At 35.6% G+C, this 14765-nt stretch overlaps 1 protein-coding gene across 7 annotated transcripts in view; it reads left to right on the top strand.

Annotated features, from left to right (window-relative positions):
• LOC149570122 (long chain acyl-CoA synthetase 9, chloroplastic-like) overlaps positions 1-10254 on the top strand; it is a 185467-nt gene extending 175213 nt beyond the window's left edge. For all 7 annotated transcript variants that reach the window (XM_089822782.1, XM_089822785.1, XM_089822783.1 and 4 more), the window contains one exon: positions 9710-10254. In XM_089822782.1, coding sequence (XP_089678908.1) covers positions 9710-9874 — 165 coding nt within the window. In that variant the 3' untranslated portion in view covers positions 9875-10254. The remainder of the gene's footprint in view (positions 1-9709) is intronic.
• Positions 10255-14765: the final 4511 nt, after the last annotated feature.

The raw sequence follows: 14765 nt of genomic DNA, 5'->3' as shown, positions 1-14765 counted from the left end.
CGTAGAGGCCGCTCTACGCCTCATCATCAGCCTTGAAATGTGGGCTGAATTGGTATGCTGGATTAAGGAAGTAGGCCGATGTATAGGCCTATGAAGTAGATTGTAAAGAACCCTTTTGGGGGTCATTTGTTTATCTACGATTTTTCTTTTATTTGTATCCCTTTTTGCCATATTTTTCCTCATTTCATCCAATCCATTGACTTTCTCCTTGAATTCATCAATCAAGTCCACATCCAGAGAACTAAATCACCGTTAATATTTGATCAAATTGTGAATGTTCTGATCAAGAACTTGATTAAGATAACTGGTGTACTACTTATACAAAGGAAAGTTTTCAATTAGTAGAATATAACAAGGAGATCTGAATTTGAGCTATCTTCTCAATTACCAATACCGCAGGTTTTAGTTCTAGTATGTTTTCAATGGTTTTCACTAGAACATATAAGCTACTTTATTTATCTCTCATCCATTTTAGTTCTTGAACCAAAGCTCACCTTTTATTGGTGGTACTAATGTATAGGCTTCTAAGGGTGGTTAGGTGTGCCATACCACGATCGCACATTTGTTCAACTTATTTGCATTCTATTGACACCATTATTGAATTGATCAAGAAGGACCTCTATTTCAAAGACTTCCTTAGGGATAGAAGCTTCTCCTCCGATAGAACTAATGACATAGGTCACGAATTCCATATAAGGCCGAATCTGTGCCAAATGTTCCTGTAGCTCTTGACTCGTCTTCTCCAATTCTTACGCTTTTTGAGTTAGTGTTTTTATATGGAAGTCTGCATGATAGGCTTCACATTTTAGGTTAGAAGGTTCCATATCCATGCTGGAAATATTGTTGTCAGCCTTTGTGATTGTATCCATGTTTACATCCCTAACAGGGCCAGCTATCTCAAAAATGTTATATCCAGCACTAGAATTGGGAACAACTCTAGATATCCTCTTGGCCTTTTTAGGCTTCCTAGATCTCTGATAGTGCAAGGCAATGGTGTCAATTTAATCAGTATTCGAGGTTACCTTTTATTTTCTACCTCTCGTGTCAACCAAACAGGGAAGTGAAACTTGATCCAACATTGTCAGTATCACCTACTCTCGATGCAGCAACAGATGTAAGTGGAAGAGTTACAGGGGTAGGAGTAGGAGAAGATGGTATTTCGTATTTCCATCATTGAGATTATGGTACTATTCTACATAATCTGCTGATACACCACTCTTCTTCAACTTCCTTCTATTTAGCATGGGTATTCTCTTTATCCCCTTCACATACTTCAGGTCTTCGACTCGAAACTGATGTATGCTTTTTCTTGTCTATTTGCCCGATGATCCACCTTCATCACGTCGTCTACTCATTTATATGAGGGGGGGTCAGAATAGTCGTGTCCTTATTCTTAATTGTCATTTAATTATTTAATTCATCCTTTCCTAATGTTTTATATATATATATATATATATATATATATATTAGTTGTTTTGAGTAATAGAGAATGTAATATATATTATTTCCTATTATTAAGTATAATCAATTATTATTATGATTATTATTTTTCTATTATTCGATAATAATATCATATTATTGTGCTAATGTAATTGGTAGATCTTATAATGATTTATGGTTCAAAAATATTCATTAAGATTGAATTAACATTTTAGTCATATATCATTAGGGGGTTATGTAGTATTACTTTATAAAAATACTATTATTTTGATATCATTATTAATCAAAATATTTATTTGTTATTTAATTTATTTAACTCATTAATATTATAATTATAATATAATATTTTACATTACAATTATGCTATAATCTTGTATATTGTTTTATTTTTATATTGTCGAATATATCATTATTATATAATAGATTATAATATATTTTACTTTAATATTATTATTCTTAATTATTATCATTATATAATATGTTATTTGAATATTCATATACCCTTTTAATTTGGGCTCATTACATAGATTGTGCCAATGTCTATCAATGACATCCCATATAGACCCAGACCTATCTCGATTCCTTGCAAAAAAAGAGTGAATGGCCTCCTTCACCTTATCCATGCCCTCATAAATGTAGCCCATTGAGGGCTTCTCTCCATCAACAATTCGTAAGAGAACAACAAATGGCTTTACAAACTACAATCATTATGAAAGTTGGAAAAGAAAGAAATAATAAGCTTTAAGTTTTTATTTAAAAAATGAACAATAATTTATAACATAATTTCATAAACAAAATAAAGTTGAAATGAGGACAAAAAAGAAAATTACTGTCACAATATCAACAATCGGTGTCCAAAAAGAAGCCTCATCAAAAACATAATCAGCTGCAGCAATCTCCGCAGTGGTCTTTGCATATGATGATGCAATCCACTCCTCACTAACAAACATGCATCTCAAACCTCCCTTTGAATCAAGCAAAGATTTCAATGTGAAAAAATTGGTTGCAAATCTAGTGACCCTTGGACGAGACAACTCCTTTTGCCCATTGTGTTTCCTCATGAGGTTGAGGACCCATGTATGATTACATATGAATTTGCGTACACTCCTTCCTCGTTCTGTAACTGTTTTTATCCAAGGGATTTTACCAAGATCCTCTAACATGAGGTCAATGCAGTGAGCAATGCAAGGGGTCCAAAATAAATGAGGGTGTCTCTCCACAAGAAGTTTTCCTGCAGCAACATAATTTGCTGCATTATCTGTAACTATCTACATCACATTCTCCTCATCCACGTCCTTTATCACTCCATCCATTATCCCACAAAGATATTCAACATTCTTTGTGTTTCCTGAGGCATCAATTGATTTCAAAAAAACTGTGGCACCTAAAGAAAAAGAAACAAATTAGTTTAATAATTAATGATAAATCATAATTTACAAATTCATAATATATAAACTTAATCACTTAAGTCCAAGTTCTATTTCTAAATTTTTAATGTCCGAGACTCGAAGTACAATTACAGTTTACCTGATGAAGAGACAAGAAAGTTGAGGAGTGTTCTACTCCTATCAGTCCAACCATCAGTCATGATGGTGCAACCCTTCCTCTTCCGCACCTCACGCTGCTCCTTGATTTCAACTTCTACATCAGCCACCCTTTAGTCCAAAATAGGGCCTCCTAGCTCTTCAATAATAGGGGCTTAGAACCCCAAACCACAAATAGCAACAGCATTGATTCCAATTTGCCAATAAAGGGACCTAAAACAAATAGAATAAAATTTAAAGTTACACAAATTAGTATATTATAAATAAATTTGAAAACAAAATACAAATTAAAATAAACAAAATAAACATATTGTTGTCTTTTGAAAGTTGAAATTTTGAAAGCAAAAGAAGACATAAATTTAATTTTAAATAAATAAGTACCTTGTTGCATTGAATGAAATGTTGTTGTAGATGAAGAAGTCTCCAAGTGCCAATTTTGCATAATCATGTTTATCCTTGTTCCAACCCATGCCCTCAAGCGATGGTTGTGCACTTGGAGTCGTGCGTGAAGCAAACATGGAATCAAGTGTCGATCTTTGCTTACAAATGCGAGGCCCAATGGTCACACTTGTAGAAGCAGTGGCATCGGTAGGTGGAGTAGGGGATAATAGAGAGCGAAAACTAGAAGATCCTTGTTGGGCTCCGAATAGTTGTGTCATTTCTTCATGTTGCTTCTTTTTCAATTCTCTTTTCTCCATTTTTTCCTCTAGAAGAGTTTGCATGTCTCGCATAACATCTTGGGGTACATCTTTGTGTTTTTTAGCATCACGTCTAGGTATATGTGCTAGGTGATACTTCAATCTATTTATTCCTCCCCCATTATATACTACACCGCAATGCCAACATGTAACAACTCCCTTTTTGTGCCTCGGGATGGCATGTTTTCAAGCCCTATCCCTTGCTATTGCACTTGGGTTTGCATTAGGGTTAAATGGAGGCCTAGTTCCACTTCCCTCACCCTAAGACATTATGTCAAAATTCAATGTGTTTGCTGCTAGCCTACTGCAATATGAATGCAAACAAAATTAGAAGTAAAAAATAGTAGATAGTAGTAGACTAGTAGTAGAGAGTAGAGACCAAACAAATTTAAACAAAATGAGAAGTAAAAATACTAAAAAATATGAATGTAAAAGTTTAAAACATAGTACAAAACAACACAAAGAAATGCAACTTGTAGCTTACCTCTTCAAATTTGCACAAACAATGGAAATGCAAGTTTGTAGAAACCTCCTCCAAATGCTCCCTTAAGCTTCTCTCAATGCTTTAATACAAGCTACAAAGATGCACAAACCATTAGCAATCAATACGAGAGAGCCAACCGGTTTGTTGATTTCTCTCTCAAAGCCCCAATATTCTTTTCTAACTCTTTCCTCTCTCTTGTGAGCGCAAGAAAATGGTGGAATGACCTTTTTAGGTCAATAACATGTTATAAGAACCAAAAAAGTCCACATTAAACAAAGCATTTTTTATTTTTTTAACATTTTCCTACTTGGCCGCCAACGAGAGTCCATGCCTCGGGACTCGGCGAGTCTGGCAAGTCCATGGACTGGGCGAGTCCAAGTGGACTCTGCCAAGACTCAGCCGAGTCCGAGTCAAGAGGCAGATTGCCTCGAAAACCATGACTCTGCCTCAGACTCGCAAAGTCCTAGTCTAACTCGACGAGTCCCATAACATTGTTATGAATCTTCATCCGGTTACATATTAGGCGTATATTCAAAAAAATCTGCTTGAAGCGACTTTGCTTTAAATGTATTTGGAATACATTCTCAGAATTGGTTCATGTTAGTGTACTTCTGTTATTACTTATTGAAAAATTATCAAAAATATAAAACAATCAACCCCTTCTGCAACTTTTGTCTCGCTCTGCAGGAAAATTTTAATAAACAAGGAAAACAAATTTAAAAATATAAAATTACAGCAGATCAGAGAAAGAGATCCATTAGGAATCTTTCACAAAACTCAAAATATGACTCATTAATAATTACATTAAGACTCATAACAAACCAAGAAGTAGAGGGATGCGTCCCTAGTGTGGTAGACATCCCTTGAGCTCTATGCTTGTTCAATTGTGCTCATAGCTCACGCACTTGCTTGGTCCATATCTCCAAATCAACTTTGGCCTGCATCTGAATCTCCAAGGCTGATTGCATCATCTTGGCAATCTCTCCAAGCTCTGCCTCTTTTTCTACTGACTCCTACTGTAGCTGACTCTTCTCCTGCCTAGCCTCATCTAGCCAAGCCATAAATGCTATCCTTTCGGTCCCAAGCTGCTCTTTCTGACTCCTAAGCTGCTCTCTCTGCAGTTAGGTCCACCTTTACTACTGCTAATTTGGTAGTTGACTCCTCCCGAGCTATCTCTGTTGCTACCTGGTCTGCCTGGCTCCTTCGAAGAGCATAATATGCATCACAATATATCTGGACTACCTCATGAATCGGAGGCTCTCCACAACCAGCTCCCTGGTTATGGCCCATTCCTAGCACATCTCCAAAGTCTCTACTCTAGGCCACGCGCATTCCTCAAAGCAGACTGAAAGGCAGCTAAGCACCTACTCATGAAAGATATGACATGCTTCAGCTCTTGTACTACTGAATCCAAAGCATGGTTATGTGCAAAGCTCACCACTTAGCAAGCCCGAGTCACCATGTCGGCCAAAAATGTCTCTATATCCTCTCCCATCGATGTCTTCGACCCTATTGTAGGTTGTTGGGTACCCACAACCATCTTCACTGCCTCTATCATCTGCTCCGCAATGCTATCCGTCAAGGGATGTATCTCATCAATTTGCATCGGAGAACTCTCCTCCACCTGTGTTTGTGTACTAGTAGAGACTCCTTCTGAGGCTACTCTCGTAGGTGAAAGAATGCATGACAATGTGGTGCCGGTATGCAATTAAACCTCATACTCTCATGAAGGATATGACATGCTCCAACTCGTGTACTACTGAATCCAAAGCATGGTTCTGCGCAAAGATCACCGCTTGGCGAATCCGAGTCACCATGTCAGCCAGAAATGTCTCAATATCCTCTCCCATTGATGTCTCTAGCCCTATTGTAGGTTGTTGGGTACCCATAACTATCTTCACTGCCTCTATCATCTACTCCACAGTGCTATTCATCGAGGAATGTGGTATCTCATCGATCTACATCAGACGACTCTCCTCCACCTGTGTCTATGTACTAGTAGTCTCCTTCCGGAACTACTCTTGCAGGTGAAAGAATGCATGATGACCATGGTGTTGGTATGTGGTTAAACCTCGTACTCAAGTATGTGCTCAATTTCTAAGATTTGCTTGCCCTGCTCAGCTCCTTTGCTACTAGCATTGCTAACAATGTTGCATCTGTCGTGATCATTGCGTCCGAGCCCACTACATCTATATGAACACTGGGTGTCCTCAAACCCTCACTTGTTTCTACCTATATAGGTACCTCCTTCACTTTTTGTTTTGCTTGTGCAAGTACCTCCATCGCTCCCTCTAGTAACTCCATCGCTTCCTTCGATATGGCTGTTGTCAGTGATGACTCTGTCCCCACTATGGCCACGACCTTCGAAATGGTCGGGGTTACTGTATCTGGCTAAGCCGCTAGGGTGACTAGGATCATCATCACTGGTTGCCTGAATTGTCCAAACTTTGGGATATGTGCACTGTGCATACCCACCAGAACCAAATGTGTTGTTGCTGAAAGTGTAGGTTGCAAAAATAGTAGTGGCGTTGCAGTAATCACTTCCACCTACTCGTCATCTTCTTCCTCTTCGTCGGTCCCACTTTCGTCAAAAGAAGTCTCCTACTGACCACTATCAGTATCTCCTGCATCCTGTCTTGGCCGCTTCTGCCCAACCGTGATCTTGCTACCAAGTGTGTCCAGGTGTCTCTATTGCATGATAGGGGGCTCACTTGACGCAAGTGGCCCAGGCTTGGCCTCCAGCTTGTCGTGGGGAATCATTTGCGTTGTCGCCTCCAAAAATAACCCAATGACGTAGTGAGACATGTAGAATGTCTTATGCTGCAGTGTCATGAATTCATACATTCTTTCTTCCAATAGTGCAGCCCAGTCATACACTCTCCCATGTAGGATCCCGCTCATCATTGCGACTTGTGGAAATGAAATGTCGGATGCATGGCTTGATTCTGTGAGTTGACTCTTTACTAAGTCCATAAGACAACGCTAGTACCCTTCCTGAATATTGGACTTCTTTAGTGCTCTACCCTTCGAAGTGTTCATGAGCGTTTCTTTCTCTGTTTGCAATAGATCCCTGCATACCAACTGTATCAGCTGCCCCTTCACCTCTTGATTTAATTTTTTCGTCTTCTTGTCAATTTTCTTCCCACCCTGTGTGACCAAGTATTCAAAATACCCGTGTGAAATCCAGTGCTCTGAATGAAATTACAAGGTCACACCCAAGATAGGCGAATGAATTGGTTCGAGAGAACCTATCATAAGTCTCTATCATCATGCGCAGGAAGCCTTCGTAATCTCAAATGCAAAATACCAGCATTTGTATTGCCCATTCCACCTGTGCCTTTCAAATGTTGTTTTTCACAATTATTTGTGTCCCTAGGTTCCTCCTCTTTGGGGTTTCTTTCGTTAAATCATTGTGGTAATTGCTACTTCTTTGCTCCCTTTCAATGGCCTCTCTTTGTTCCTCTACTTCTACCAGCCTTCATGCCAACAACCTTGGTAGACTCCCCAAGAGATTGCACACTGCTTCATTCACCGTGAGCTCGTCCTGTACCATACCAGTGGGGAGCCCTCTACTTCACTTCTCGTCATACATATTGGTCTACCACCATGTCCCACGCCTGAACAAGGTCTTGTGTCATTTAATCCTCCCCAGTAACTTCCTTCTCCTCAATGTCGCTGCCTTTTATCATTAATTGCTGGTCAAAATTTTGGCCCATTATGCCTCCATCTTTCCACCTGTCTACTTAGACTTCAGGTTAGTACTAGGCAATGATGCCAGAAATGTTATCTGCCAAATGTGACAGTAGTCACAAACCAGATATGGAATGATTGTGTGCCAGGTATGGAAGTAGTTACATGCCAAGCGTGGAAGTATTTATATGCCAAACATGAGGTTCACATACTACTATATACCAATGCAATCAGAATACTAAACTAATAAACATAATATACGAATTACATAGAGATGGAAAATATCACTTTATTGATTGTGCCAAGGGATTACATTACTAGTATTACCAATGTTCCAATATTACTATACCATCCCAATTCCCATTAATCCCTATATACAGCACTCCAGTTGGTAACAAAACCAACCATGGCGGCTCTTTGTTACATGTGTTTTCATAATGACTCTACCATACCTTGATTACTTTAAAATTAGGTTAATCGCTATCACCTCATCTAAGTCTTTTAGTTGATAATTATTTTTCAAGCACTTTCTGTAGATGCTGGGCAATTGTTTAATCATTAGAGACATGGCATTAGATGCCTCTTTTCCAACTAGGATTGTGCTCAAATCAGCTGCACATAAAAATTGTTATTATGTTTCTAGGAAGGATAGTATGTACTAAATTTGTTCCCTTGAGGAGGTCAAAACCAAAGAATATTTCATTTTTCTGATTTCACCTTCTGTTCAGCGATCATTTTTTTTACTGTATGTACCTAGATAAGAAATTCTGGACATTGTTTATTAAAAGGTGGCTATGTTACTTGACCACTGCTAGTATTCTCATGGATAATAAGGAATTTTACATTTTCTTCTTGTCCAGTTCTCTTAGACTTAGGAAAGTGATACAAGATTCATTAACAAGGAAGTTTCAGCGTTATTCATCAATGTGCTCTCTTCTTAGGTAATTATTGTAAGTATGGTGGTTAGCTATTCAAAAGCTGGATTCGTTTTAATAAAATCTTGGAAAATCAAATATTTGATGTTTGGCTACATACAAATTCCAATTTATCCTGTAAGCAAATGTGGGTGCTTTAACTTTTTCGGGTGAATCCTGTAACATTTAACAAACTTAAGATGGAACCTGCAATAAAGCCAATTGGTGCTATATTGTATGGACACAAGTAGCAGATTTATAGCCCCAATAGAATTTTTGGACCTTTTTTAAGAAAACCAACTTGAAGGAATTCTGTCCTAGTTCTAAATCAGGCATCTGAAGTTTTGGGAATTTATTAAAGCAGAGATGGAAACATTGGTGCCCAAGTTTCAGGTACGCCCTTGGTGTGAAATTTCAGACAATTTCCTTAACATTTATATCTCTCAAGATGCGTCCAGAATTAGGATATGAAACTTAGATAGTTTGAATTTTCATATGCTAATGATTCCAGAAGCTTTAAGAAATTAATAACATGCACACAAGATAACCTGAACTACAAATTAACGATGTTCTGAAACTATCTTCCAGTAACTGTCCTTGTGGTATTTTAGGAGAGCTCCAAAGAGGATATCATATCAAGAACATATGCTTTAATCTCTTCAGCAAGAAAGTTTCTACATTAACTCGTGTAGACTTACGTAAGGTGTACTTAGTGTATCTCATAAAATAGAGTGAGGATTTGTGTTCCTTTGTTTTGTATCAAAGAACAGTTTTCTCTTTAGTCCTATTGAATTACATTATTATCAATCTTTGCCCACCTCAATCTCTTTAGCAGTCAGACGCTTGAATTTTTTAAGTTCAAAAAGTATAATTGCACAAGTTTGCATTATAATGCACTTTTTAATGATTCTCAGTTTCTCTTTGGATTGTCTTTATCAGGCTGGCGAAAACTCAAAGCTTGAGAAATTTGAAATTCCAGCAAAGATCAAGCTACTTCCTGATCCTTGGACTCCTGAGACTGGTCTGGTCACAGCGGCTCTCAAGTTAAAACGAGAAGCTTTGAAGAAAAGCTTTTCAGAGGAATTATCAGAATTATATGAGTAGTAGATCGTCTGCGCTTTTATAACTTTGTAACCGTTAATGGTGTCTTATTGTATGAAGAGAAAATATTGTATTAGATTCTTATGGCCTGATATTTCCCTAAGAAATTTTGTAGTGAACAACTGATTGTAAAATGAAATTTATATTCTCGCTAAGTTTTCTCGCATTCTGAGGGTTCCTTCCAACAGCGGTGAGTTCTTTATATTAATGTTAAATTTAATTTTGAAATTAAGAGTGAGGTCAAAAACAAAAAAGAGTTGTGATGAAATAAAATGGATACTACTCCATACTTTGGCTCTGAGTTCAAAAGGTTCTTTGAACTTCCAAAATATTGTGATCCTTACCCAAGACATTTATTAGAAATGATTCGAACATTACGTTTATTGTAGATGATCTAAGAAGAACTAAGGGAAAAGGAAAATTAAAGGGAGTTTCAATTGTTTAATATAATCCAAAGGGGACAATAATTCTTGAAAGAATCAAGAAATTAAAAATTAAAAAAATAAAGCTTTTATAATTTTGAAAAAAATTTGGAAAAATGAAAAAATATATTTTGATCAAATTTGATCAGCATGTATATCTTGTAAAAAAAGTGTTTAAATTATGTTAGTCATGTATGCATTTGATTTGGTTCAGAACATATGATTTAATAATGTTGTGCTTTATAAAAAATCACTTCACAAAATCAAATTAAAATCATCTTGATATAAGAATAGTTACATATTTAAAAATTAAAAGTAAAATATTGCATTTCTATTTTAAGATCATGTTAATATCATATATTCAAGTTATTCAAAGTTTTATTTCAATTATGACAATTTTTAATTTTTAAGAAAGTAGATTAAAAACTTTTTTTTTTGGAACAAAAAGTAGGGGAGAGGACCCAATAGTTGAGCGGGGTCCAATAGTTGATCACCCTATCGTGAACATAGAGTCCAATCTTCCAACACATTTTTACTATATATTGTAATTAGTTGATCTATTTATAAATATAAAAAAATCCGTATGTTGATAAAAAAATATACCAATACTTGAACACATGAAAACTTATAAATGCTATAGAAAAAAAAAATAAATAAATTCATTAATGAGTGAAATAAATAACTTTTTGTCTCAAACAAAATATCATAGCTATCAAATATGTGTGTCACTCAAAACATAATATGCTCACTTAAATAAATATTGATATCTTAGTGTACACATACTATTCTTATGTGTACAACTATTGGGGTAGCAATGTATATGCATAAAGTAAACCATATCAATAATATGTATCATCACAAATATAAAAGTTGAATACCAATAAATGCCTTGTATTTTCTTATGAAATGTGTGAGATTGTCAAAAAAAAATAGTGTTCAACTAATGGTCCCTTTGTGTTGGATATATGTTGTATTTTATATAATAATGTGTTATTTTTGTAACAACAAATAATTTTTGTGTGTATTTGTCTTTTTGTGTTATTTATAAAAGTTATATAGAACAAATATTTATTATTAACAATAACTATTTGGTCCATTTAAGTTGCATATATGTTACATTTCATATAGTTATACAATATTCTATTAACAACAAATGATAATTTTAAATTCAATTAGTAGAGATTTTTAGATTAAACTTTGGTCTAATGTTCAAAAAGTCATTTTTTAGACACATTTCACGAGGTGCACTATTTTAACGAGTTGCGTGATGAGTCACACCTTCAAACCTTAGTTGTAGGTAGTTCAATGTCCACTTTACGTTCGGAAGATATTTTGAATTGACACTTGAAGATTGAGAGTGATATTTGAAGATGTGTTTTAAGTTTTAATTGATTGATGGTTGTGTAATTGGAAGTTGGTGTGACGTATTGTTGTGTTTTTTTTAATTTTAGACTGATGGATGATAAAACTTGTTGTTTGTATCTTATTTCTTCTATTCTGGATGATGGGGCACGATGTTCCTTCCAACTCCTTTGATCTTTTGAGTGTCTTCCTTTATGTTATGTTGCTTACATTTTTGTTGTTTTGATTTTTGCACGTTGTTTTTGGATTTGATGATACAAGTATTTTTGCATCAACATCTTGGTTCAAGCTCCATGATCCATCATTTTCTCCTTATGCTCTCTATCATTCATTCTGATGATGGATCATGGGGTGTGATCCAAAATGTTGATGCAAAAATTCCTACACAATCGAATCTAGAAAGTGCTTGCAATGATCTCATGGATGCTAGAAATCTACTTGCTCTTATGTTGATTATATGTTGATTATTGGTACTGCTGATTGTTCGGTCTGATGTTTTTATATGTTATTCCAATCCTTACTTGGTCTCCATTGCTTGGGAATTCATATATACCCTTGGTGGCTTCTTAAAGGGAGGTGTCTCTTGGAGAGTGATCATCGTTTCAATTAGGACATATCACTTCAGATTAACCTTTCCTTTCATAATTCTATTCTTCATTATAGCATTTTATTATGCAAAGTTGGTTCCCTCCTAATTCACCTTGTTTTAGGGATAGTATCATATTAATCATTAATGTAATGGTGTCGTATGTTTACTTCCTAATTATTGCTTCTAATGCTATATCATTGTCCTTAACTTTTCTTGTTATTCTCTGCTTTGATAATCACTATCTCCTATTTGTATTCCTTCTTGCTAGTGTTCCTTGATGTTTTTCAATAGACTTATATCTTGCTGACTGCGATTCTTATATTTTAGATTCTGTCATTTCTATTGGCTACGCCTCACTTGGCTATTTGTATTTCCTATGCTCAATTTGTGGGGCTACTATTGCTCATTGTTTACATCAAGAACATCAATCTTTTATATATGTAATGCTAGGTCTGAGAATATCATTTTATGAGATGTCTGAATACTCCTATTTTTCTTGTCTCTGTTTTGAATCCAGTCCAGATACCCCTTCAAAGTGATTTGTCCTTCCTCTTATAACCTCGAATGAGGATAAGACACACCTTTACAGTATCTCCTTTGCTTTTGTAAAGGATGCAATTCTTCATAATTAATTACTGCTCTGTTGTGTTATATAAGTCAAATTGTCAAATTGTCTTTTTCTTATTTGAAGGAATCACTAACTAGAAGACCTCTTAAATAATCTTAATTACACTAAGCCCACTTCCTTTTTCAATAAACCTCAGTCAGCTTATTCAAGGCAAATGATTACTTTACATAGTTATTGACACCCCAATAAGGTCAGCTTAAATAACCATTTCTGTTACCTATTTTGGCTATATAGTAATTTGTTGCATGTGAGTTTTAATATTTTTCTTTTAATATAGGTAAAATGTTTTAAGGATGTTGCCTCTATTAATATATTATATCCAGGCTAGGTTGGCCATGATATTAATCATTTTGTGTTCCCATGAAGGTTGGCCAAATATTATGCTCCATAGGGACACATCTCTTGGGATTTTTTACCCACTCCCATCCCTTGTATTTAACGAGACATCATTTTCCTGTAGCTTGTAAAAAATGTTTACAAACAAATTATAAAAGGTCTACAACCAGTTTTGATTGTTGATGTCCATGCTCTCTCTCTCTCTCTCTCTCTCTCTCTCTCTCTCTCTCTCTCTCTCTACTAGGTGTATTCACCTTTTTAGAAGTTAGAACTATTGTTGTTGCTCTGGTTTTTTTTGGAGCTGCTGCTCTGTTCTTGCTGTTGGGTTTACTCATGCAACAGCTTCTCTATTTTAATCATTTTTGGATTTCACCTATTAATAATTAATTAATGAGAATTTTTGTTGTTCAAGAATTGATTCAAAAATTAAACCTCAAAAAATAGATGAAGTTTGGTAAAGTTTGTAGGATGGGATGTCTTTGGATCTGCAAGAGTGAAAGACATGTCAAAATTATTTCTCTGACTTTTCAACAAAGTTTAGTCATCTATGCGCATCTTCTTTATTCCCCTTTTTAATTCTACACTTCAAGGTTTTCAGCTACCAACTATTAATTGTCATCCAAAATAATTTCTATTCAAGAACTGACTCCAATCTAAATGCTAGCAGTTAGGCCTCAGCTTATTTTTTAGGTAAGTCTGTTTCTTTTAATTGAGTTGATGAAGCAATAGATGGACCAATTCTTATCTGCAACCAATAGATGAACCAACTCTCATTGCAATTGTTTCAACTCTGGTGTGTCCTAATGAAATTTCTACCATTTGATGGGTTTTTTTATGCAATAAAGGCCCTATTCGTTCTAGTGTCCGCTTTGTTGAATGTAGGATGTTGAAGCTAAAAAAATTGAAGGCACTCTTCTTCAAACATTCAAGAAACATTCAGCTAGGTCTAGGTACATACCACTTCTTATTAGGAGCACAAGCAGGCATATGAAATGGGGCGTTCACTATATTCCCACCTCTTTATGACAATGGGCAACATTCTCCTCATATAATTGCAATCTAGGATACTTGTTATGTTCTTTATACTTGTTACATATATCTATGAATCTATGCATCTATGTGTCTATGTACCTTTATACAACATTCCGGTAGTTTTAAGTATTGGTATTTATATATTGTTTATATAACTCTTAACAATAATGTGATTCATGTGACCTAATAGATCAATGTTTTTCCATTGTAGGTCATTCGATGGATCTTATTGATGATATAGAAGTCCAAGGAGCCATAGTTAGGAAGATCAAGGTTATGCGCACACTCGTTGTTTTGCTTGCTAGTCTTGCAGTATTAATAGTAGCATCTTCCCAAGAGGCTAGAAGAGATAGGAATAAGCGAAGAAGAGCTGCATGTCCTTTTTATAAGAGCATTATCCATTCTACTAACATAGATTGCCACAACCAAATACGCATGAGTAGAGAAGCCTTCTTTCGCTTGGCCAAAATTCTATGACAAAAAGGGAGCATTCAAGATACAACAAACATATCACTGGAAGAACAG

This window comes from Cupressus sempervirens, chromosome 3 (genome assembly GCF_028749045.1).
Source record: "Cupressus sempervirens isolate cs-2001-9-10 chromosome 3, ASM2874904v1, whole genome shotgun sequence".
NCBI lineage: Eukaryota > Viridiplantae > Streptophyta > Pinopsida > Cupressales > Cupressaceae > Cupressus > Cupressus sempervirens.
This window is presented reverse-complemented; position numbering and strand designations above follow the sequence as displayed.